Source organism: Ostrinia nubilalis, chromosome 17 (assembly GCF_963855985.1).
Source record: "Ostrinia nubilalis chromosome 17, ilOstNubi1.1, whole genome shotgun sequence".
In the NCBI taxonomy this organism is placed as follows: domain Eukaryota; kingdom Metazoa; phylum Arthropoda; class Insecta; order Lepidoptera; family Crambidae; genus Ostrinia; species Ostrinia nubilalis.
In genome coordinates, this window is record NC_087104.1 from 390,752 (window position 1) to 418,374 (window position 27,623).

At 37.2% G+C, this 27,623-nt stretch overlaps 2 protein-coding genes across 2 annotated transcripts in view; both read left to right on the plus strand.

Annotated features, from left to right (window-relative positions):
* LOC135079791 (guanine nucleotide-binding protein subunit beta-5) overlaps positions 1-27,623 on the plus strand; it is a 434,210-nt gene that overhangs the window by 363,222 nt on the left and 43,365 nt on the right. The gene's annotated exons all lie outside the window — the stretch shown is intronic.
* The window catches only part of LOC135079786 (protein espinas-like), a 177,640-nt gene continuing 157,222 nt past the window's right edge, over positions 7,206-27,623 (plus strand). Inside the window, exons 1-2 of the mRNA XM_063974386.1 lie at positions 7,206-7,461; positions 24,830-25,658. Coding sequence (XP_063830456.1) covers positions 24,835-25,658 — 824 coding nt within the window. The 5' untranslated portion in view covers positions 7,206-7,461; positions 24,830-24,834. The remainder of the gene's footprint in view (positions 7,462-24,829; positions 25,659-27,623) is intronic.

Consider the following 27,623-nt stretch of genomic DNA (forward strand, 5'->3'; position numbering starts at 1 on the left):
GTCAACGCTACACATCATCTATGAAACTGATGAGAGTTTGATTTTGACATGAGCCTCATCAACCATTCACGTCATTATCATCATGTTATTAGCAGGCCAAGACCGGGGTAAGTTTCGTAGCCATTATTGCTTTAGCTGTTAACAGGTAAATATTGATAGACTATAATTTGAATCAGCATTCAGCACCTGACACCGAGGATTGCACGTCAGTGTAGATTAGAATTAAATAATTATTGTTTCAGACATGCACCCAATTAACTATGTTATTCTTGTGTATGTTGTGTTTGTACCAGATATGGTGTGACAATCAGGTGACTTTAAACCTGCATTGTAATGCCTTATCTTCTTCTCTTTAGAAAACAAAAATTATTGCTAATTTATAAAAACGTAATCCTCATCAAAATTTAAGATTACGGTCGAGTCCTTCAAACTCAGCAACATCAAGAGTAGGTATCGTCTTGTAAATTCAATTCGGGTTAATATTTGAAGAGTCAATTTAAATCCTCCGAATTGAAAGTTCGATTTTCTAATAACTTACAATACTAACTTGATAAACAAGTTATCTGCCAGACAACCTCAGGACAAAAGAACAATGTTAAACGGCTTTTCACACCGGCAATAAAAGCGATATTAGGCAATATCCCTTAATCGGTGCTTTTAAAAGTGTCGATAAAGGCGTCTTGAGCCTTATACGGGCAATCATGAAAGAATACTGTATTCTTACACATGCTGCTCCTTAAGTCAACGCAGAAAGGTCTTAATTTGAATGTGATTTTAGTTCGTATTGCTTCTGACGTCTTCGCCTACGTTTAGAAGCACCTTTTATAGTAACCCATATAACTTGAATTAGGTATTGAGGCATTATTGATGTAATTAGATCTCTATTTTTATTGGGTTTTACACAAATTTAACAGGTGACGTTTTAATTCATAGTGATATTATATTGATTGCGTTAATAATATTTATAATCCGTTGTAGGCTGCCCTTTTTGCAATTTTAATTTATTCATAGATTTCGTTACGATTCAGCATAAATAATAATCTAAATATATAAAAGGAGAAACTGACTGACTGACTGACAGATCAACGCACAGCCTAAACGGCTAAACGTAGGCACTTGAAATTTGGAAGGAACGTAGCTTAGGTACCGTAGAGGTGCACTAAGAAAGGAATTCCCGAAATTCCCACGGGAACGGGAATTAGCGGGAAAATCCTTTTGTATGAAAAATCTAAACCGCTTCAGTTAGACACTTGAAATTTGGCATGCAGGTACCTTAGTAAACTTAAAGCTTAGTTACGTCAGGATATTGCAAAATTCCCATGGGAACGGGAGTTAGCGGGAAAAAACATTTGTATGAAAAAATCTAAACCGCGTAAGATAGATGAAGGGGGTAAAACGGGATCCACGCGTACGAAGTCGCGGGCGGCCGCTAGTATCTTTTAAAACTCAAATATCCATAATTTTAAAGGGATTATAATATCACTAAAAGTAACATAAAGTATAATGGGAAACATCTTCAGTTCAAATGAACAGAACTTACTGAAGTACACTTTCCATGAAGTAAGCTACCAATCTCTTACATAATATCTTGTCTACACCATTATCATGACTATTTTTGTGAAAAAAAAACACTGGCATCCCCAACATAAAAAGTAGGGCTTACAAAGAAAAACGACAAGTTAACTATAACATAGTTGTAGATAAGACGAAAACATAAAACAATTTGTTACACTCCAGCTAAAACTGGTCATTTTATAACGCCGGGTTTAAGGATGACCGCTTTGAATGGGCCACTGTTATGTAGCACTTTAAGCTGTACAGTGGTGTTTTTAAAAGCTATTTTGCTTTATAAGGTTCAAAAGGGTCTAAAAAGTTAAGAACCTGTACTAATTGCTTCCTGAGGGCACGTTAACCGCCTCCGAAGAGGTGGAGCCGCTTTTTTTACTAATAAGCAGGTGAAGGTTGGATGCCCCTGTCTCGCTTAACGGAAAAGTCGTAAGGTCAGTTTTGTTTGTCTTCGCTTATATTATAGAGGTAAAGTGGTTCGTAATGTAGGTATCTTTCTTCTTTTCAGCCAAATGACGTCCACTGCTGGACAAAGGCCTCCCCCAAGGTTTTCCACAATGAACGGTCCTGCGCTGCCCGCATCCAGGCTCTTCCCGCGACCTTTACCAGATCGTCGGTCCACCTAGTAGGAGGCCTGCCCACGCTACGTCTTCCAGCCCGTGGTCGCCACTCGAGAACTTTCCTGCCCCAACGGCCATCGTCTCTACGAGCTATGTGCCCCGCCCACTGCCACTTGATTTTAGCAATTCTGCGAGCTATGTCGGTTACTTTGGTTCTCCTGCGGATCTCCTCATTTCTGATTCGATCACGCAGGGAAACTCCGAGCATAGCCCGCTCCATCGCCCTTTGGGTGACCTTGAGCCTTCTTATGAGGCCCATAGTAAGCGACCACGTCTCAGATCCGTATACCATCACTGGCAACACGCATTGGTCAAATACTTTCGACTTAAGACACTGCGGTATTTCGGACGTGAGTATATGGCGAAGCTTCCCGAACGCTGCCCATCCGAGTTGGATTCGACGATTGACCTCTTTCTCGAAGTTGGACCTACCTAACTGGACTGTTTGTCCCAGGTATACATAATTGTCAACAACTTCGAGTGTAGAGTCTCCAACCTTCAGAGGAGTGGGTGCAACACGGACATTAGACATGATTTTTGTCTTGTCCATGTTCATTCTGAGGCCCACTTGTTGAGAGGCTCTACTGAGGCCATCGAGCATTGTGCCTAGATCCTCCAAGGTCTCAGCCATGACTACGATATCGTCCGCGAATCGAAGGTGGGTGATGTACTCGCCGTTGATATTTATGCCAAATCCGTTCCAGTCCAGAAGCTTGAAGACATCTTCCAGGGCCGCTGGAAGATGTATAATTGTCCGTAGAACTTCTCAACCTCTTCCAATATCTCCGGCCCCGACGAAATGGCTCTGCCATCCTCTGTCTTCAGCTTGGTCAGTTGACTTTGGCCAACAGACAGATCTCTTGCGAACACTTTAGAGCCTTTGTTTCGCTCAATCGCCTCTTTAATACGCGTAGGTCGCGAGTCAAAGACTTGGAGATCTGTCTGTTAAGGCGCCGATACTGAGCAGCATCTTCAGAGGACTGCAAAACCAAGTTCCGTCTCTCTTCCATGAGTTGATTGGTGAGGTCAGAGATCTTTTTGGTTCCTTTTGAACGACGGGTTTTAAAGAACTTAGACCCAGTCGTTTGGACAATTTCCACGAACCTGTCATTGTATTCGTCCACATTTTCGCAGTCTCCTAGGCATTCGAAACGATTTTGCAACTCGAGCTGAAAGCTTTCGGGGTTTTGGAGTTGGATGGGCGCTGGGCGGAGCGTAGACTTCATCAGTCGACATCTCTCGAGCTTGGGTCTGATATTCAATGTGCCTCTTACCATTCGGTGATCGCTTCCTGTTTTGACCGAATTGATCACAGAGACATCATTGAATATATGCTTCTTCGTCGACAAGATGAAGTCTATCTCATTTTTTGTAGCGCCATTGGGATGCAGCCATGTCCACTTTCGCTGTTTTGGCTTTCTGAAGAAGGAGTTCATCATAAAGAGGCCCTCCTTCTCCATAAAGCCAGCCAGCAGTTGGCCACGTGCGTTCCTCTCTCCATACCCAAATTGCCCCACTTTCGGCTCATTATCGCTTCGTTTACCTAGCCTCGCGTTGAAGTCCCCCATCACAACGGTAAAATGGGACCGGGAGCTATGTATGGCTCTGGAAATATCCTCATACATAGTCTCCACTTCGTCGTCGGGGTGTTCCGTGGTCGGTGCGTATACCTGTATGACCTTCAGCGAATACCGTTTGGTGATTCTGAGTATCAGGTACGCTACCCTCGCCGAAACACTCTCGATCTGGACCACGTTGTTGACAAGGGACTTGTGGACGATAAACCCGACACCACCCTGGGACTGCTGGTCGCCCTCCCGGTTATAGAGCAGGTTTCCGGATTTGAGAATTATGGTGTCCTCTCCCTCTCTTCGGACTTCACATAATCCTACGATATCCCACCGTAACCTGCTCAATTCTTCCTCGAGTTCCATTAGCTTCACGTCTGTACGCAGTGTGCGAGCGTTATAGGTTGCCAGGGCCAGAGGTCGTCGGTGTTGGTAGCTTGGCATCCCCCGGGGATTCTTCGCACCCCTTGCCCCACCGTTACCGTGACCGCTACCGTGGTCCGGGATAGTGGGGCCGCCGGGGACTAGGGGCCGTTTTTTTGTTTGTGCCACCATTTGGAGGGTTTTGCCCTAATCGCCACGCTTGGCAGGCGGGTTGGCGATCGCAGTTTTTTACTTGGTTTCGCACGCAGACGCTGCTGCCCGTCCGGTGCTACAGGAGTTTGTCGCCTCTTACGACACGCCTCCTGTGGGCGGTGGGGAAAAGTATTCTTTTACGGCCGTCCCCACACGGCACAATGTAGGTATACAGTTTCCGTATATTCTAGTTGTTCCTGTTGATAGCTTATTTTCAGGATATAACTTGTAAATGATTGAACATTTATTAGGCTAAGTTATTTTTGGAAAATTTATGTTTACTTACATCAATGTGCTTTATCGTGTGTAGGTACTTCATAGTGCATGATCTGGCTAGGTACCCTGTCACATAAGTGCCTGTATTCCCAAGATGGTGGCTACCGTTACCGCACCGCAGCTGATGGGGAGTCCCGTACATCATGGCCATTGTCTGCACTGGCAGATGCTCGTATCCCTATCTAGGCTTTTGATTTAACACGACTGTAAATCAAATAATAAATTTTGCACCACAACACTACGAATCCCTGGTGAAGTCTCTGCTTAATTAAGATTTTGAAGTGAGATCATATCCCAACAGTTTTGTGATTCCCAATCGTGTTAAAAAAGTTGTGCATGTTTAAACAAAAGTTTAATCTCATTACTTTTCTGTGGTCTTAGCCTGCTTAAAACGTTAAGCATCTCGGTACTTGCTTTGATTAACTAATAAAATTAATGTCCTCAAATTCCAACACAACCGCAACATGAACCGCTTATTCATAAATCCTTTTATAATCACGTCTACCCGTAATTCAGTTTATAGAAAAATGTAACCACCTGTCTGACGAGCCACATCGGAATGTAAACCTAATTATCCAGATCAGAAGGTCTTAAATTAAAGAAGATATTGCCGATTGATATAACTCTAAAATTGTGGAACAGATCCGAGAAATGATTAAGAAAATGAAGCTCTAAATCAAAGCGGAAGAGATGAAATTCGTGCAGCGATAAAATCAGTTACGAAAGAAGCGCGTGCGCACGGTACAGCGCTACCAAGGTTTTAGGACCAAAATCGGTTTATGGTTCTGGAATATAGTTTAAATGAAGTAGCAAACCTTTAAAATAATTTTCAGTTTTTACTGAATGTCTTTTACCGAGTTTGGCCTTGAAAATGTCTCAAATCTTCAGTAAATCGAAATTAAAACTTATAACATCGACACAATCTTTTCATGTTTTCACGTGTGGCCAGATTATTTTTGGTTGTTGTTTAAATTTTTTTATTATTGCCCAATTTCTGAATAAGATGAGCTTGAAATTGCTCATTGTCTGCTGTAACACCTCAATTCAGAAACCGGGTATAAAGTTTAACAACCATTTAAACCTTCCACAAACTCAGTTGTTTGAGCATCAAGCCAGTGGTAACGCCACGCTCATCGAATCAACTCCGGCGCAGCTATTACGTTGATTGCGGTAGCAAATGATACCCGGCCCTAAACAACGCGGCTCTTCCTGCAAGCATTCCTCGGGCCTTTGTACTTCTTCACAAGTGATAGCTTTTTCAAGTTTATCACTGCTTATAGCAATAATTTTAGGTACCTAGAAAGTTTGATAAGGAACTTGTACAACTGCTATGAAAACTTTTAATACTCTTTAAGGGTATTAATTTTAATGATAGCAATTCGATTTTTAATTTTAAAAGAACTTAGCTATATCATTTACAAGTTTGGATTAAGTTCCCATTAATAGCTTTGTAATGCTTCTCATTTGCAGTTCCCAAGCTTACTTTGTGTATAACAAAACCAGTATTTAACTTTGTAAGTTTTCAACTGACAGAGTGTTTCCGAATCATCATTCCAGGCATACCCTTCGCGATTTATAGCCTCTACTCTCTTGTGAAATATCACACAATGCTGATTTCTCCTCAAGCGCGCCAGTTTAATTAAAACTGATTTTACTGCATTATCTCGCAGCTGATCTAGCACTAATCGGACTTACATTAAAAGCATTAGAAAGCACTCATTGGGGCTATCGATTCAGCTTCATTTGATGTATAGTTTCCGTATTCAAAAGCCATACCTGCGTTAGGTATGTCTCCGCTCCAATTAATAAACTGGATTCATCAAGAGTACCCTTTTGAGTTTATAGATAACACACTACTGACACACTTCTGATTTAACTATTCGAATGAGAAACGTAACTGTAAAGTTATTGGAGGAAATTAGATACAATTAATCTAATTGTTTGTGATAAGATCCAGTTGTAGAAACGGATTTTAGTGTAAATGTAAATAAGGTAACTGTTGATTTGCTGTTTTAACTTTCAATTTGCTTCGTAAACGTACTGACCTTTTGTCGATGAAATACCAGTTGGAACGCTAAAGATTCTGCTTAATATAAATAAAATAACTTTTTATGGACACTCCTTAAGAAGATAATTGTAAAAACCTGGAATTCCACCGTTCAATTTTGCACTAGAATACAATCTTGCAGATGAAATGACTTAGCACGCAGCAGACACGTCTCATTTCTTGTGCGTGCTAAATCTAAATGTAGCATCATACTTCTCATTTCCCATCATTCCGCGATTAACGATGTCGTAAATTCGCAATATCGATTAATTTTATCGAACACTTACTCATCTCGAGCTAATTAAACTGGGAACCCGCATCTTATTTATGACACCTCACATCGATTGCGTGACATATTTGCTGGGAACCTGTTTCAATTAATGGCATAAAATAAAAGAACAACTCAAATTTGAATAGCTACTCTAGTAAAGGGATGGTTTTGTCTCTGCTCGTCCTGCTCACACCCGTTGAGCTTCGCGTCTTCTGTCTCGCTTTCGGAGGTTCTGCGCTCATCGCTTGGCTGCCTCCGTGTCCGTCAGTTGCGCACACGCGTCAGCGGGAAGCAACCGCGTTTGAATTTCGAATAAATTTTCCCGCGTTGTAGTTTCAAAGTTGCCAGGTTGTGTTCCATTTTCGAATTGGATTATCCGTTGTTACCTGCATGGAGGTTTCAAATCTGTATCAGTGCCCATTGTGATGGCTTGGTGTGTGCAAGTGATGTGATTTTCTAGTGAAGAAAGTGATTTCATCACAAAGGATTACAGTGATTAATATTGTTGGAAAACACGTGAGAACAGCATTGTAATAGGTAAATTAGAATGGTTATGTTCGAAGCTACTCTCCGATGAGATTGCAATACTGTTATCTAAGTAATTATCGTTTGTTTAGCATTTTATTTTCATTTTCTGGACTCACCTGCGGACAAGGTGCATCTATGTCGGGACTAAATTGGCTTTTATAGACTAACTTGTCATCTACAAATGGTCAGTTTTCTAATTGCGTATTATTATGTTTGACACATTTGACATTTGCAGGAAGCTTTCTAAGACCTACTCACGTATTTGTATGATAATTTTATAACATGTTTAGGTAGCAGGCCTATATTGAATTTAGGTAATTGTAGAATTGTTGAAAATGGGTAGAACTTTAATTTTTGTAAAAGCTAAAAGCACACTATTATTATAAAACGTGTTTGTATCTTATAAGTTAAGTGATTATATAGCGTACCTTTATTAACACAGTCACACGCTTTTAAAAAAGTGGGTTGCATTTTCAAGATCGTATTGCTTTAATTTGATATCCAAATTGGAATTCAAATTTGTTTCTTCCGATTAAAGTTTGCATATCGAATGCACGCAATTTGTTTGGGACCGGTCCTACAGTTATTTGATAGGAAGTCCAAATGGTTTTTAAAAAAAAGTTCATTGATAAACATGGATATTGGTTCTGCATTCACATTACGAAGGTATCTCCTATGAAATGACACGCAAACCTATAATTGGCATAATCTTTTGCATGGTTTGCATAATACGGTTTAAATTTAAACGCGAGGTCCAAGCCAGTCCGTTCGTTTTTTTGTAGCTACGAATTTAATGAAGAAAAAACATGGTTTCGTTATTGATCGAAACTTCTATATGTAAGATTTTCATGTAATTACTTTGTATGTAATGTTGTTGGTATACCGTAATAAATAAAATAAAATAAAATAAAAATAAAGCGACAGCCTGAATTTTGAAAAACTTTCCAATGAGATCTAAGATGATACTGGCGGAAGTAATCGAGTAGGTATCAATCTTCTTTAAGAAAATCATTAATAAATCACCAAGTTGACCTCCCATACTCAAAGTAATCTATCATAACTCGAAATGGTTAACAGGCAAACTGATGAGACCATAATTAAAAGTTTCTATTAGGCAATTAGGCACGTCAATCAATAAGTAACTGAAGACTGATAATTTGAGTGTATATCTTGAGAAAATAATTTATACTTACTTAGATTAACCAAAATGCTTCTTGATTTCCTAGTAACCGTTTGAGTTTTTTGATGGTTATAGGTACTTTTTCTCAAAAAAATCATACCTTCAGTGTTTCCCGATCCTCCTTCAACGTCCAATCTATCTCTATGCCAAAATAAGTTAAAATTGGATCTGCGGTCTTGAAAAGACAACAAATAAAGAGACAAGCAAAGTTACTTTCGCGTTAATAAATAGGTAAGCATCAGCATTGACGGATTGAATGTAAATGCTACTCGAGCGCCTAACGTAAACGTATATAAAGCCAGACCTTCATCATCATCATCATTTCAGCCATAGGACGTCCACTGCTGAACATAGGCCTCCCCCAATGACTTCCACATCGCACAGTTGGTAGCGGCCTGCAGCGCCTTCCTGCTACCTTTATCAGGTCGTCAGTCCACCTTATTCAAATCTAAATCGATCTCTTCCATCCAATAAACTTGGTACTAAAGTAAAGTTCTCACTTGTTAATTGGAGCCTTGGAGAAAACCTAGGGCCGGCACTTTCGCCGCTTCCGGTCCATAATGCGATATGATACCTGTCTCATTATACGCCGCTATTCCCGCTCATTTCCATTTTGATAATGGCTGCCTTCAGACATTGGAAAATGGAAATTATTGATTATCCGGTCCGTTTGTTAGAAAGTGTATGAAAGCCATTCAATTGGCTTATTTGCATTTGCCACTGCCCAGTAGCCCGTAACATTGTTTTGAAGTAGTATACAAACTTTGTGTAAAGTTCTGGGAAAGAAAGAGGGTTTAAGAAGAGAATAATTTAAAATTTTAAGCTATGTGCTACCAAACAATTAGATTTTAGTTGTTACTTTCTCTACACACAACCAAAATATTATGTTGTTCTTTACATAAAGGTTTATTATTGAATTTCTTTACTTTTGTAGGTAGGAATTTCGTTACTGTTGTCTTCTTCTCTGATTGACTATTCGAAATGACAATATTTACAACTTTTGATTATTATTTTTTTATTCAAAAATATAGTCCTTCATACCCACAATTATATGTATTTGCATCACATTTTTTCGTCTTTTATTCGTTAGCTTTTTAGACCTATCTGAATAAGCCACATTTCAAAAACACCGGTTATGAAAAGCTCTCGTGACTTTAATTTAGATTCCAAGCTACCTCGCACATGTCACTATTATTACATACAATGTACGAGTTTTAATGAAACAATTTGCAGATTACATCTAGAACTCGTTGCTGTGATGGCCTAAGGGAATCCTGTCGATGATACTTAACCCTTTATGTGCCATGACAGGTATTTTTTATTGTTATGCGACTTTGAGGCAAGGTAGCAAGGTTCAAAATGTAATAATAACCACTGTGTCGAGTAAAGAAAAGTGCACTAGAATACTGATGGATCACGGTGTTCATCTTAAGCCCTATAAAGGTATATGTTATTAGCTGTCCGAGTGACAAAAATAACATTATTTAATTAATTTTAACAGGTATAAGCGGTTAAGTAACTCATTATTAAATATTACCAGTATTTGCCTGACGCGATGACGTTTCGACCGTGTTCCACTGGCCGTGGTTACAGACTGACTGACTGAGTAACATTATTATTCGAACCGATAATGAGAAATATACTCCGTTTTTGAAGTAATTTTTACTCTAAATTATAATTACCTAAGTGTAATAAAGTAAAATTTTTAGTTTTTTACTTATTAAAAATGGCTTTAACGCAGTTTGACATATTTTACAAACAATAAAAAGAGTTTCCTCGTAGCACTTAACCGATACCCCAGTACGGTTATGAGAAAATGAGTAGGCATGCACACTTGTTGCAAGCTTGCTGATGTACGGTCCTTTGTGAAGGCCGAGACAATTGGGTTTCAATGTTTTTCAATTGTCAAGAGGCATGAAACCACAGTCATCGGTGCTCTGCCTGTAATAATACCCGCGTCCATGCTCCTTGAGACGAAACGCAAATAAATTAAGAATAATATGGGTAGCAAAAGTATTATGCATCTGACTGAAATAGAAAATTGTATGAGAATAGATAGTAAACAAAACTTCATAAATGTGCACCAAACTACACACCCTGATTACATTACAACATATTCACTGGTCGCAACGTGTACATTTAAGGGTTAAAGGGAAAATCAACAATGCCGTTGTTGTTATGGGGACAGATTTAGATAAGACGGTGATACTACCTAGCCAGGTGAACTTTAAACAAGCTCTAACACCAACCAAAGTTAGCAAAAAGCTTTGCCTCCACTGGGAATCGAACCCGACGCCTCTGGGTCTGAGACAGATGGTCTTAAATTACCACTAGACCACAAAGTTGTCATTTCATGACAAACGTGAAATTTTCCCCTGTTACGTTGAGAAAGTATTTCCTGATTAATTACAACGAACAGCTTCAACAATGGCGGGGAAAGCTATTAGCATTGTTATAAAATCGCTAATTATTAATTACAAGTATAAACACATTAAATCAGTGCTTATCGTCTCGTAAGTCTGACAGATTTATTACAGCCCACGAGGTAGAAGAAACGGTATCGTAGAGACACAAAGGTGGTAGAAAATATAGCGCAGTTATAGAAAATATTACACAGAAACGGTTTCTATGGGACCATCATTATTGTCAAATTAATTATTAGTTTTCCTTCAACTTAACTATTTTATTCTATGACTTAAATCAAACTAATTCTTCTGTTTAGTATACAGGCTGGAAACGATAAGTGATCTCATTCGATTATCTCTAAACTATACAAGATATCGAAAAAGTGATTACTGATCCTGAAAGTGCTTCACGAGCTCTTTCAAACGGTACCAATAATGGGTTACAGAATATACTGGATCTATCCGAAAATTCAATGTTTCCAGCTTTGGGATAACTTTTTTGTCTATCAGATTTCAATAATTAGCTTCCTTAATAAATGTTTGCAAGTAATAACGTTTCAAGGAAGGTTGTAGACGTAGTACAAATTATAAACTTGCGAGTCTTTTGTAGTACTAATTTCTACTTTCTATTTTATTCTATTCTACTGTATTACTGGAAAAGTCTTTATACAGTATACTCGTACGATAGTAGTAGTACTAAAATGTTAATACAATAATAAACCGTTCCCACAAAAAGCCTTTAATTGTTATTAAACACGAGTGAATTTTGTTGTCTGGCATTGAGGTATCTGAAGGTCACACGGTATTTGTCTTCGAAAATATAGCAACTTCCTCATTGCGCAACCGTTCCCACATATTGTATACTACTTAATCATTTAGTTTTGAATGATTAGAGAATAAATTATTTGCAATGTTTATCTCTCCATTGGTAGCTTTTCCAAGATCGTAGAGTTGTGTAATCAACTCAAATTATAAAGGCAGTTAAAAAAAATACTGCCATTTCTAAAAACATTAACAAAACTGAATTGTTTCGCAAAGAGCTTCTCAGGGTTCTGTAATGGGGCCTAAAGTTTTTCATATTCGTGAAATTAAGTTTATTATTTGACAGTGAAAATAAGAAACGCAAGTGTAACAGGGTTCCTAAACATATTTAATTTTAATGAAACTAGCTACTAAGATTGCCCAAGTAATGTAAGGAATTTAATTCGAAAATCTTATATGACTTGACTATGATGTGTAATCTTATTCAGTCTATCTATAAATACTTTACAATATTACTTTACTTCATACAAGCTTTTTCCTCTCTTACTGAAATGGAAAGAGAAATTACGCGTCCGCATAATACGGTTAGGTAACAATAAACGACAGTGGAGCAAAAACAAGGCTTCTGCTGACGAGCGTATAAGGCAATATGCTGCTACCAATAGAAGGAAAACACCGGAGATTTATACTCATAGCAACTAGATTGCTTTAGGATTCTGGATCTGATATGTTGAAAAATATTGTAAAAGCTTAAATAGAACGAGCCGTCGTTTAACGTGTAAACTTGATGTCATAATAATTGGTAGTTAAGCTGAAATTTAATTACTTTTTAAAATCGAAAATAAGTCGGCACACCGATGGAATCCTGCTAGACACTTAATATAAATAAATGCATTGCTTAACACTAGAAAGGCCGCCGTCCCATTTTTGTCCCACTCGCGAGTTTGATCGTCTCTAACTTTATTATTTTTCAACGAAAGTCCATGAAACTTTTTGACTTTTACTGATTTATTGAATTTTATCATTTTTTAATGTTTTTAATAATATAACATTAATAGAAAATTTTTAAAAATCGGTTTTACCTAGAAGCGCCACTGGGTCATTTTTGTCCCACCCTGGTATTTGCCACAATAATTCGACAAAGAGTCCTTGTTTCGAGGAGATATGAAAGTGGAGAGGTGATGAGAGTTTAGGTGACTCGTGACAATGCAGAAATGTAAATATATTGTACTAGTTTTTGCCTGTGACTTCACCCGTGAGAAATTAAGTTTATCATAGAAAGACCTAATTTTTTGACACTTATCGTTGCTTTTTGACCAAATAACTGAATATTATTCTAAATTATAGCCTATATTATGTTATTCTGAAGTATTAGCAATAAAACTGCAAAGTTTTATTAAGATCGGCTTAGTATTTTTTGCGTAAAAGAGTGAAAAAACATCCATCGATCTAACCATGAATCCATACTCACTTAGTTCAAGTTCCAGGCATATATCCACCCATTCATCCTTCCTATCCATTCATCAGTCCATCCATCCTTCAATTTATCAATATTTATTAACTTTTACATTTATAATATTAGTAGGAAGGTAGCTTCTAGACATAAGCCAGTTCATACATTGTATGATTTGATACATTTTTAAAATGTGTGACTTATAAAATTTTGAAAATTAAACGTACATACTTTTCATTGTAATTGGTAAAAAACTTCACTGTTTGTATACAGATAACAGAAAAATAACCATACCTATAAAAATTCCTAAACACATAGTACACCAGAGAGACAAAAAAGCATACAAAAAAACTTTGTGCAAAATGTGCACTATATTTGTAAGATATTTATTTATCCTTTAAAAATAATAATGACTAGTTAAAGTAGTAATTTCATTATTTTAACACCTTTTCTGCGGCAGTAACTTTCTAATACTTTCCATTCCTTCGGTACAAGGTCAGAAAACCTGGTATTAAAACTTACATTGTGGCGGCACAAGGCTTAAAGACCTTGTAATATTTAAGTTATATTAATTTTATTTTTGGCTTCATGTTAATAGATATTGTGTTTTTTTTCTTTGAATATTAATAATAATGCATTTATTGACATACACCTGAAGGCGTTCGTGAATAACTTGTTTAGTATAAAAATTATAGCTATATTCAAAATACAAGGCTTATGCACCCTGTGCCGCACTGAAGTAGGGAAGTCTGGTGGGTATTCTAGGGATGTGAAATACAAATATCGATAGTTTAAATTAAGTTTTAATAAAAATTTAAAAAAGTAACAAACAAAGATGTTTTAATAATTTAGTCTAAATATTTTACAAATAAGACATACGTGCATAAATACTTAAATAAGCTATATGTAAAGAAAACATATTATTTAATAACATTTAGTTACAACTTCAAATGTTTGTCACGAATACATTATTTAAATTAGCAATAAATCGTGTAGCAAATTAAATTATAATCAATTTGCAGTTTTGATTTTGTTTGTTTCTCTTGACGCCATGTCGACATGTGCGTTTCTTACGAATGCGAGGCAACACTGGCTGCACGAAGCTAGCGTGGGGTGCGTTACCAGGTGCGCAGGGTACAAGGTCTTTCGACCTGGTTTCGCATTGTGAAGAAATTTTATTACTTCCGTGCGGTACCAGGTCTAAAAACCTGGTATTAAGGTAGGTACATCATTGGATTCTATTTTAAGAATACATCATAGATATATATTCATCACTTTCCTACACCGGACCCAATTGAAGTTATGCCTTTCGCACGACAAGGAAGACTATAATTTTCTTAGCCGCACGGTAAGCGAGACGTACACAAGGTCTATAGACCTGGTTTCGCACTCAACGTGTTAATACAGTATAACACCACGTAATATGTGACTATTTTTAAATGAAACCAAAAATATCTGACTTTTAATAATTCAAAATTAAAATTGAATACATTTATATTTAAAGAAATAAGTACATATTTATTTAACTACATAGATAAACCTTTTTTTAAGGATACTACAAATAGTTTTAACCATAATATTCATGCCTTAAACTAAAAAATGTTACAAAATATATGCTGGGACAAAATTGACCCAGCGGCGCTTTTAGGGGGGTCGTAATCTTCGGCACTTCTAGTGTTAACTAATGAGAAATGAAGTAATGAATGTTCCAGAGCTTCCTTTGAAAAAGCTCCTTGCTCATCTATTACAACTCAGCACGCGGTATAAATCACTCCCAATCACTGCAGCCCAGCCAGCCGTCTTCTTATTAGAGGTGTTAGAACGCGTTCCCGATATTTTATGTCATGTCTCATCCGAAGAAAAGTCGTGATTACTGTTTTAAAAGTTAAATCATAGGTATTTTCTCAAAATATATTTTGTTTTATAGGATAAAAAGAATTTGACTCCCCTAAAAATGGAAAAAGGCACCTGAAAATTAGTATTTGGAAGCGGAAAAGAAAATCCTCCCTTTTCCCGTAAAAAGAGCTTTAAAAGTGAAAGGCACTTGAAATAGAGAAGGGATCTTCTTTCTCCGTTAAAAACGATATCTCACCTGCACAGCCACAGGCAAGTTAGCACATTACGTCCTCCATAATGTTAATATGCTACCTGCCTATGACTCGGATCTAAACAGTCAGCACATCCGATCTTCCCATGACGAGTGGAAACAGGCAGTCTTTCAGCCTGGAACCAGTACTGCAGTGCCGTTACCACAAATTGCGACGTCTCACTCGGCATTCCTGAGGCGATCGCCAGCTGTGGTGGTAATGGCTGCCCGGACGCCTCGGGTCGTTAGTTTAGCAGCCTAATATTTATGTAAACACGAATAGGCGAGTAGAATTGATTCTATGTCTGCTTCGGTTGAAGCTGAATAGGGTCAAGACGTTCAAAGTTATAGGTATGCCTGAAAGCTATATGTTTAACAAGTATAAAACAATCAATGATTTACAACAGCCATACCTCATAATGTTTCCCTGGGATATATTTTTCAGCAGTGAGATACAAAAAAGTTTTTATTTTCTACTCGAATAGTCGGGCAATGGCTTTCCAATTTCTTGAGTTTTAGTTGCATGCTTAACTTGATTGTTTATAATTTTATTTTTCGCTTGCAACTTTTACCAAGAACCTTGCTGGAAGAAAAGTGCGTTCCCGTCTGCGCATGCGTCATTAGTCACACAGTTATTATTTACTATCCATTAGTGTACGGACCGCGTACAATGCAGCCTGGACAAAGGCGCTTCGAGGAAGTTATTGTGGCCGTTTTAATATATGAACTGTGGCAACGTGAGCCTAAAGCCAGTTCGCTTTAAATGTGATTGGCTCACTGCATATACGGTGTGAATGTTGAACATTATTTTGATTTTCGACACTGCAGACTGAGAGGATAATATTGATAGTCCTATCGACACAGTGTTAAAATATAATCGATTCTACCAAATGGCTCCTCATCATCACATCAGGTCATCGTTTCCAATCACCACTTTAGCCAGTCGGGTAGGGAATATATCCCGTATTGATAGATCAGCGTAATTTACCTGACAATTTTATAAGCACCACTCGATGAGAACGTTATTTGCCTAAAAATAAAGGATTTCTTGATGCCGTAACTGCAGCTTGTTAAGCTCACTATACTGTGAAAAACAAACGACTAAAACCTACCTAAGAACGACAATCGAGTATTAATCTGTACTCAAGAACAAGTCTGCAATTAGCCTAAATTCTAATAAATAATGAATTTCATGAAAAGTTGAGACAAATTGGATTATTAGGAATTTACTATTTCCGTGCATTCAGCGCTAGATTATAACTAGAACCAGTCTTCAATTTGTTAGATCTCGCATCTAAATGAGACCTAATAGACCAGCCTCACCCCTACCACGTTACGTAATGCGCGTGCGCCGCAAAAGGCGCGGAATGCGACGCGTACTCATTGGAAGGATGTGTGTGGTAACTGGGACGTTCTTGGAACATGCCTAATGAATTGATGGCCGGTATGATCTGGAATTTCTAGACCACCTTAGGGTACTTAGCGGCAGCATTAGTTTATTAGAACTGAAATAGGTACAATTTAAAAGAGGTAGCATGTGAAAAATTCGCTAAAGAGCTTTTCAGATTCTAATATCGAGTCGTAAAGTGTGTTACAGTGTATAAAAAAGAAGGGAAAGTAAATAAAGTCTGATTCAATAGGCCTAGTACTAAAAGAATTCTTAAAGCGTAGGTACTTCGACAGCTGTTTAGATTAATTTAAAATGTTAACTATGAAAAAGGACATGGTAAAATAGACTAAATACCTACAGCTGACAATAATCTAAAGTACACAGAGTTCAAAGTTGCTCTAGTGCCCTTTACGTCACCCTCATCCGAGGAAAAATACGAGTGTGTGTCATTATAAGTCATTTACCCCCTTATTACAAAAAAGTTAAACCCGGGACGAACAATGACATTTCCATACTAAATGTCAATTTAAACCAGAGTTCAACCAGAGTCATATACGAGTATCATATACTTCTGGTGATGACAAATAAATAGCTGCTGAAATGAACCTTGAAAAATAAAAACTCGTGTTGCGATTCTGGATTCTCTTTACAAAATGACACTAGTTACGGTAGCTTCGCGAGCGTAATCATTTATACCCGCTGATGTTAATCTTAGTTCCTGATGTATCGGAGCCATTGACATCGACAAATAGGTCAATGACTAGGGTAACGTCTGCAGGCTTCAATAATATCGGTGGAAGTGCGGGTAATTATATGATTAAGTAAAATTGCGCGGGCACTGCAAATACTGCAGAGGTATCGCCGAAGAGTAGCGTTGGCGATGCGCTCTTTACTTGGGGGTGGAGTAGGGTTGCTGACGTGGACTTAATGGAGCAGCTTCTAAGTAGCTATTAAAAATAAGGTTTTATAATAGTCATTTTAAAACTAAAAATCAGTTTACTTGAAAAATAATAAAATGACATGGAAAAATATATTGACAAAAGTAGCTTTTTAAGATTTCCCTGTAATATTTCTTTCAGAAATCATAGTGCTATTTATGCAATATTCTAAGGCTGGATTGCACCATCTTACATTAACTTTGACAAACGTCAAAAATCTGTCAAAATCCATACAAAAAGCACCGGTTATCGTCAAAGTTACGGTCAAAGTTGGTTGGTGCAACTCAGCCTAAGAGATCTCTAATAACAACAAACTTATAGGGCCCGGTTGAATATGAAACTTTGGAGGATACTCTTGATTTGGCCTTGTTACGAGTATTTACAACTTACCTATTGCTTTTTATAAGATTTTAAACTTTCGCGTTCCATTTCAACTAAAATAGAGAAACACGGGTCTCAACGTGACATTTTTAACGGCTTGACGTTTCGGCGACTATGCTGAGTTAAGACCCGTGTTCTCTATTTTATTACATTTTTGTTTATTTTTTTCGAGGTCTGCTATAGTCACATCGCTAAGGCTTTTTAGTTACAAATTTTCTTAACCTAAATAAAGTTTCTTATCGATCTAAGAACTAGGGAACAAGTGACAGCCCTGTGTCGTCAGGAAACAGGTCGCCACGAGTGCGAAAGCAGGTGCTACTGCGCCAGGTGCACGCGGTGACCGATGACCTGCGCCTTAGGATAGGCCGCGTTCACACACTTCTATTGTGTCCTTAATACAGAACTCTTCATTTCCTTTGGGTATACATGAAGATGATGTTTACTTGACTAGAGGTTGATGTACCCTTATTTATTAACGTAAAATTAACATCACCATCATTAATGGAAGTAATTTATACCTAATTAGGTAAGTAGATGATGATATTATATTTAGAATGTATACCTACATTGGTAGTTTCTTTGATCTTTGTCTAGCTCTAGAGTATGGCATTAATTAATGAATTGTTTGTATTGAGTATTTTATAGTAAAGTCTAGTGTTCCATGTTATTTAAATTAGCCATTATACGCTGAAGCTCATCCAGCTAAGTTCTGCCAAATAGATTAGTTTAAATGACGTTCAAGTTGCAAATGCAGGATTTTCATAAATAAATCATAATTTTCCAGATAAGCGCGTCCCTGAATTCTTTAACTCTACCAGCGTCTACAGAGTCTTCACCATGTTATTATTTCACTCCCATATTTAAGCATGATTACTAAATAATGCTTAAATATAGTTTTCAGACTGTTTTCAAAGCAAATAAACCTAAAACTCTATCATAAACCCTTCTGTATGACAGAAACGAGTCATGCCCACTCAAAAGAGATACAAACGAAGCTCCAACAAACGACTGCCCCCACATTTAATACTTGCCCAACCGCCGGCGGCCAGACCCACTGACATCCCAGAAGCTCGCGTGACCGCAGCATTTTTTACCTTCAGCCAAACCACAGGCTCCGCACCATAATTTGTAGTCCTACCCCCAGGCCGTCATTAGCGTCCCAGCCAATTACGCGCAGATGTATACCTTACTAACCGGAATTAGAGTTGACGTTTCCCTGTCAAAATATCAAACTATAATTCTTGTTTGAAGATCTTAACACACTGTGATAAAGTTGACAATGGTGTACTAAAGCTAGTACCGAGACCTGGGTTTGCTCGCGGCTTGTGTAGCCTAGAATTTAGTTCTTCTTGGATAATTGATTTACGAGTATAATGAGCTCTAATGGAGTAGTTTCGGTTACGAATACAGATGAAGCGATGAGTTTTATTAATGTTGGCTTATAAATGTGGCATTCCATCATTTTAATGATTTCAAACCATAGCTTGTTGAAATATAGTTTTTTTACCAACTAGCTAAGTATAAAATCTTTTTATAATCCTACTCGTAGAGTTCAAATTATATCAGCCTCAACCATTTTGTTGAGAAACATGTGCGTATAAAGGTGGAGGTAATGATTCCACAGTACAGAATTAATTTCTGAATGGCTATTTAAAGTTAGGATTACCAAATAAAGTTCTATTACTAGGTAATGATGAGAATAGAGCCCTAAACTATAAGGATGTACACGTTCATTCGACAATTTTATCGATGTTACTGATTGTATTTTTTCAAAACGTTCCCACAAAGATTAAGAATGACGGGACAGCTTATCGGCAGTAATAATAAGGTTCTGCATTTTAATCACCAAGGACTTGTTTACGAAAGCTGCCTCCGAATCGTTTACCTACCATTAAAATTCATGTCTGATTGTAATCACAAATGAGTTTCCTTACATTTCCTCGGTTTGACCGGCCGTCGAGTTGACAAGCCGTCTGACGATCAGCCGATTCGATTCGTTCAGAGCATTGATTGACAAGCGAGCCAAATCGACAATCGATTATTCTAATCGATACGCGATTTGAATTGGGAATTATACGGGGTATGTATTTAATTATTGGTAAGATTGACTAGCCTCAAGTTGGTATAACTTATAATAATTACATTCGTTCTAGTGGAACTAGTTTTCCAATCAATTGTCCAGTCATTCTAGACCTATTATCACAATATACACAGGACTGTGTACAGAAAAATAAGTCAAGCTACAACTCAGATGAAGTTCAAATTCAAATGCAAATAAAAATACTTAATTACTTATTGCTTCAGCTCACAATAATATCACGTGTCCGTCAAATCTAAAACTTTGGATATCTTTAAACCATAATCGCAGGATGTGCATAAAATCCATCCATCCATGTTTTATAAACATTTTTATCCCATTAGCAAAACGCGTTTCCAGAAACATAATTTCCATTCTCACATACCCATGGGCTGTATCATTAATGTCCTAATACCCTGAATCTACCTCACCATCAAAAATTCCCTCCGGTAGCCGCGAAATTCCCCATCATCCCGTCTTGAACTGAGAAATCTATAGCTGTCTCTTTTTCTTCTTCATGAAAAAGCTGGCAAGGCAAAGACAGCAGCAACGGTCGATTTTCGCCAGCCACTTTGCATGCATGCAACATAATGCGTAAGCGCAGTTCGCTTGTAGAATTTAATATGGCGATTTATAAATATCTTAACGGTTCGCGGGCTGTGGACTCCGTGAAATATATGTAATATTTTGCATACACAAATTGGTCTAGTGTATTACATTCCGTTTTTGAAAACATCGTTTCTCAAGATTGTCTGTGATGATCGATGAGCTATGAATAAATGTTATGTTTGATTTGCATGTTCTCGAGTACAAGATACAAGTTTAGCTACTTGAATACATTGAGTTAATGATTTAATAGGCTGACATGTTAATTTGAGCCCTGTTGGCATGAAAAAATAATTTTATAGACTGATCTAATGCTATTACAAACCATATTTATTATTATCCATATTTATACGGACGCGAGTAGCCTATAACAATGAAATTCAAAACGAATTGAAGAAGTAATGTGGTAGACTCATAATCGTAAACATTTACATCGAAAGACTAAATTTCCCTGGCCTGAAATTTGTAAAAAACAGTTACTACGTCTTTACGACTCATTTATCAAAATGTATTAAGATGTTAAACTTTTTAAGAAACTGGCACAAAACAGTAATTTTCCATATTAACTTCACTTAATTAAAAACAATAATTCGAAACAATAAAAACTTCGTGAAACGATCTTCGAATTTCACTTGTTTATTTTTTTATCTGTTCCACTTAAGTTTTATCTCGTCGGATCGTAAAAGAAGACGTAAAATCTTTTTGAAAGTGTTTTTTTTATTTTACCATTTAAATATTTTTCACTTGTTTTACGTTACTTTGATGAGGATTTGAATGAATAAGGAAGTTTCAAAATGGTCGGTTAGAAAGCTTTTTGAATATAATATTGAAAATTGTCTGACTCTTTTTCTTTGCGGTTCAATGTAGTTGCTACGAATTTCACTTTTAACTTATGAACTACAATTAATATTTGAGTTGTGTACCTATAAGCAGGTAATAGTGATGCACGCGCGTATCGACAGTCGATAGTATCGATAATTGCGTCGGGCACAGGCGCAATTAGCTCGAAACGTTGCCCTCTGCGCGCGCACGATTGTTATCTCGAATTTAATACAACCTCCTTGACGTTTGGAAATAAGTACGTACATTGTGAATGAGTTGTGTAAGTGCATACTACAGAGTACTAGTTGAAGAGCCATTCAACTTGTAATACAGCTATAAGCAAGCTTAAAAAGCTCAGCTTAGCAGCTTAAGAGCTGTAGATTTTGTTGAAATGTTGCTGTAGAATTGGCTCTATATACGTTTTGTGCCATAATAATAATATAATGGTAAGAAGTTTTGTAAAATTATTTAAATTCATATTTTTATTTCTAACACATCATACGAGTATATTAATTAGATTGGCGGTTGGGGTTGGCAAAACATTTAGAGCTAATAATATTCAACGCAATTATGCCTTGGGAAATGTTTCAATATACTTATTTACCGATATGATTATATGCGCGTTATCGTGAGTGCATCAAAAATTATTTAAATCACAGTTGAGAGTGCACAAGATAATAACGCCCGATTAAACGCTCGCAAAATTACAGAGATTCTAATTAAAATTTAATCAACCTCTAGAATTACAATTAACCAGTAAATCACGTGGTGGATGAAGAAAGCGTGGATAAATAGGCCCTTACCGCTGTGAAGCTGCGGGCCGCCACACAGATACTTCAGATTATCAATAACAAAGCTTACATAAAATATGTATCGATGTCTTGGTTTTTCTACGAGTAAGAACGATTCTAATATTCATAAAACATAATGCCTTTACTTCTTAATTACTTATGATCATTATCTCTACATTTTCATTTTTAGATTGGTTTATGCTTGAAAACATCATACTCGTAGTAGACCACGCACCTATCGTTTTCAGTACTCGTGAATTTATTGAAATAAATAAAATTGTGTTTCAATTATTTACCAGTTGAAAGTATGTAGAGAGCACTGTCATCTTATTATCTTTATCTTACATAATTATGCAATTATTATCATTTATGACAGTGAACTTGAACCTTTAACAAGAAATCAAGTAGTAAACTGTTAATTGTTATGAGTCGCATCTCTGTGGCATGCCTGCGGTCCGGTGTAATAGGATCTAACCGCAGAAGCGAATTATCCCACAATTGCGGTGCACTCGTAATTGTCTACCTACCCGCGGACAGCCGCACAGCGACCCGACGGTTATACAGGGTGGCACAATTGCAGTGGCCAAGAACTTGGTTAATTTGAACTGTACAGTGTACACACATACATACGAGTATATTAGGGGTGGTATACTTTATAGTGATGCTACAATATTCAATCGTCAATCGAGTTTATAAGATAGGATGGCATTGTTATAAGGCGTAAGAAAACAATAAGTAGAATAGAAAAATACTACTTGCATAATAGGTCATCTTTCAAAGAACTTTGCACACGATCTTGAAGAAAAGATGGTTAAAATGACAACATTTTATAAATTCTAAGCTTGATTCTAGCAGTTTATGAGAATAAGCGTTCTTTAAAGATTACACTTGTAACTCCAAGCGAACGTTTAAATTCAACTGACACACTACAGAACAGGTTCAATATAAATCTCGTGTATGGAATATAAATTCAGACTTGCTACTCGCGCTGCTTGCCGGACCTTGCCTTGACGGTGCAGAAACATGGAACTTTTGAATTCTTTACCACCTGACTAGAGTGGTATTTTCAGTTTTCTTCGCCTTGATTAATCTGTCGCCATGATTTATGAAGTATTGAGGCCACTTGCAATTTATAGTCATGTCCTGCATGCTAGTACCGATTTGTGAAACTTTCTCATGTCAATTTTTTAAAAGGGAAACACAGTTAATCATATAAATCGTTTTTATTGCGGTTAAAATGATACTATTCCCTCTAGGTACTGCAATTCCTGTGTAGCTAGGATCTACAGCTTAACCGCCAATAAAAACTCAACCAATGAAGATCAAGTTTGTCCCGGGTGAATGTTAAACTTTTATTAGATTTCATGGTAAAGTCAATAACGATGTTGTAAAACCTATGTTGTGCGGTTGTGCTTACAAATTTTCTCCAAGCGCGTATCCAAGGCGTCCAAGCGTGGCGGAGGGCCGCCTCTACAGTGTTGCGTACAATAGAACTATAATTTCCTATGAAGCATCGTCGAAAGAGTTTACTGTTAGCTAAATAAAGGCTAGGTCTAGTTCCGCAGCGAAGATTACACGAGTAATATCGGGTCTGGATTCGCTCATCATCTCATCCAGCAGAAGTGTTTCGATTTAGTCCTGTACTTTTATTTACTGAAGGTAATGTAAGACGTGCAGACATGAAATTTAATGTTCAAGGTCTGCATTATACTAGAAACTTACCCACAAATTATTATAATCAGTACATACCTAATATTTTGTATTGTGATTTGCATCATCATCATGGAGACTTCAGGTGTTGCCAATTTTAACAAAAAGTTTCTTTATGCTTCTAATTATTTATAATATTTCATGCATTTTATACCGTGTATAAAAGCCGTATGGGTCATGATTACCTATAGTGTCATCAATCATTAATTTATATGAGTCGCTATTAAAATAAGTCTTGCTCCATTATGCTCTCATGTCAGTCAAATATTAACAAATAATGTTTTGATTGGTTTACGTTTTTGTGTGTCTATTTATAGGTTTCTATGTGTCTATTTTTAGATACTAGTTAGTTCAAGCTAGGAGTTTTTTGACCTTAACAAAATTATTTTAATGGCTAAGCAAAGCATGTTAGATCTATTCATCTAATAATCATACTTTATTTAAGTTTTATTGCATTATAAGTGCACGATTTTTAAAATCGAGATGTAAATGACGAATAATAAGTATTTTTATTAGATTGCCCTTATAACCGATATTTACTAAAATCAATAAAATCCCGAAGTGCATCAACATCAAGTGGCGTACTTTATTATTATCATAAATTGAATCCATTACCACGACTGTATAGTTAGTAACAACTCATTTTAAAAGCCAATTTTGTCCAAATGATTGATCTCGTAAAAAGCAAACAGATATTTGCAATCTCATCTAATGAGTAGCAGCAATAAATCAAATGATCGATTGTTGTATTGATATTGATGAACATGTTTTTGTAGCAGAGATGTCGGCCACAGCTACCAGACATGTGAAGGCATCTAACTCCGCCAACATCCTGATGTGCAAACAATGGTGGAAGGTGTGCTGGATGCACGGCGACCAGGAGAAATACTACAGACAACTCTACGGCAAAAGAAAAATAAACAACATCAACACAAACTTCCTAAACTTCGATGCTATGGACGTCAAAAGACCCGGCGCTCAGATAACTGAACTCACAGATGATTTTTTTGAAGATAATTTGAATCCAGAAATAGAACCTGCTCCCGATGAAGGAGCAAAAACAGAAGAAAAATACACATTTGGTGTTGAATCCGAACCAATATACGGGTTCGACATCCAAACCACGTGGCAGAAAGACCAAAGACGGCAACCGATCCAACAAAACTATGACGAATACATGAACACAGCAGATCTAGACCAAATCTTAGGTACAAGTTTAAGTTCAGATAGTATAAAGAGTATGTTAGAGAACGGGCTACCTCTACAATCGAAGTCCAAACCTCAATTATTGGACTCGAAAGAAGAGATTCTTAGGAATGGTAATACTTTTGGGAAGACGTCCAAAACTGTATGTCGGACTAGAAAAGGGGCGATAGTTACGGAGGAATCTGAGATTTCTACCGATGGGAAGACGGCAGCTAATTTCAAGTTCCAAAGGTCGACGGTGAAGACGGGTCCGAATAAGATGAAGGAGGTGCTGCAGCCTTTGAAGGAGGATGCAGTGTTAGACGAGTGCTCGAGGAAGAAGTGCGTCGGTGACAAGCTGACGACCACCACCACGACGCTGGTGACGGTGTCGCAGACGTCGGTGACCTGCTGTAATGAGTGAGTAGCTTTTGTTTTTCTATAACTTGAGACTAATCGGCTTGTATTGCATCTTAAGTCATAAGATACAAGCTTTAACTCTGTACTGTAACGTACACAATAAGAAACTCCTCCTAGATGAAGAACACATTATGTTACTCGTATGTTAAATCACTTGTGAATAAGTACAAACTAGGACTTTGTAGGCTTGAATTATGAATCTGACTGTCCGAAAAAGATATATGATTACATGCTTCGGTGGGCATAACATAAGCTTACCAACATAATGCTTATGGCGATCCATTAAATCTAACAATAGGGTTGTGACCTCAATTATCACAACCCATTCTCTAAAAGAAGATGTATGGTTAAAAAGTTCTGGTATTCATTGGTATTTGTAAAAAGAATAAGTGCCGTGGCTAGTGGTCTAACGACAAATGTGTTCATTCACGCATTTTCTGAATAGACCTCGCAGAATGCTCAGCGCGCTGGCTTGGTCTAAACACTCGTAAGTTTCGGTCGTGACTGGTGCAGCTATAAATAAATGCTGAATTAAATACCAATATTTTAAGAGAAACGACAGGTTACTTACCGTTCGTGATACATCTTTCACTTCACACTTCTTCCAACTTGTCTCAACAGTTGGTTTAGATCAGATTTGCATGTTATAGTAAGTTTTTGAGTGCGTTCAAAGTAAACCTTAAGAATGTAATATTTTAATGAGATGTTTACAGCAAGGATTCGTCTGCTGACAAAAAGGAAATTTCGTTAAAAATTAGTCAGATTTTTGTCTCGCTGTAGGGTAGAAGGTTTCGGTCATTACAGGACAAGTTCCTGGTCGCCGACCGCCTGAGAGCCGGTGGTGGGGATAATGGAACCAAATTACATATTTGTGGGGAACCAGCAAATTTTAAATAGCTTCTTACATGAAATTTAAAACCATAACCGGTTCATGCGACGATGGAAGTGTGTCAATAGAGTTTGACTTATTATCTTGACGGTTACCTCATGAATAGCAAAATTGGACACTCGTTAAGGAATTCCGTGAGATAAAAAGATTATTTTCCAACAAGAAGTTTTTCATCTGATATAGGTATCCCCTTTCTGTTAAGTTCTGATTCACGGGAAGGATGCAAAAAAGCCACATCGCTATAAGGTTTTTGTTACTGCTAAGTTTAAGGGAGGTTTTTTTTTAATTTTACCGAAGAATATGGGTGTAACTTTTGATATACACTATACTTTTCCGCTCTCTTTAAACTAGAAAAAAACAAAATGAACCATAAAAATCTAGCACGTGGTTCGTTTGTCTGGTCCACAAACGTATCCCTTATGTTTTTCTCATCACGCGGCCATTTCTTGAAGTTATTGCTTCTAATCCTAGATTCAACGTTGACTGATAGTTTTTCCTTCCTAATGCGGCCACTTATTGATTTATTTCTTACTTATGACAGCGCTCTAGAATAACAACTCTTGATATTGAAGACAAGTGGAGTTATGGTCGTTTTTAATATTAACATTTATGTGAAAAACCTTGAGCAAGCAAAGGTGATTTAAAATGAAGGCATGAATAACGTTATTACAATAAAAATATACGAAGATGTTTAAATCAAGTGTGTATTCAAAACCTCGTTTCATTTAGAGTTATCAATCAAAGTTTAGTGATGTTTCTGCATATTTTGACTGACTGGTACAAGTAAATTAGATTAATCATTAATAAAGTCGACAAAAGAGTTAGTCAATTCATCAATCTCGCATAATATCCTCGATAATATCTGCAAACAGTAGCCCAACTTGAAACCTGTCGCTTCCCTCCGCCGCCATTTTTTTCTTTTTGCGGCTGACTTTTTATTTTTTCTCGGCCGCAAGCAAAGGAAGCGACTGTCGTGAAGCCGCACGGATTAAATTGTGGGTACGAGATACATTGTTCATTTGCCGATTCGTTCGTGTTGATCGCAGCGATTAATGTAAGGAATTGGAACATGACTC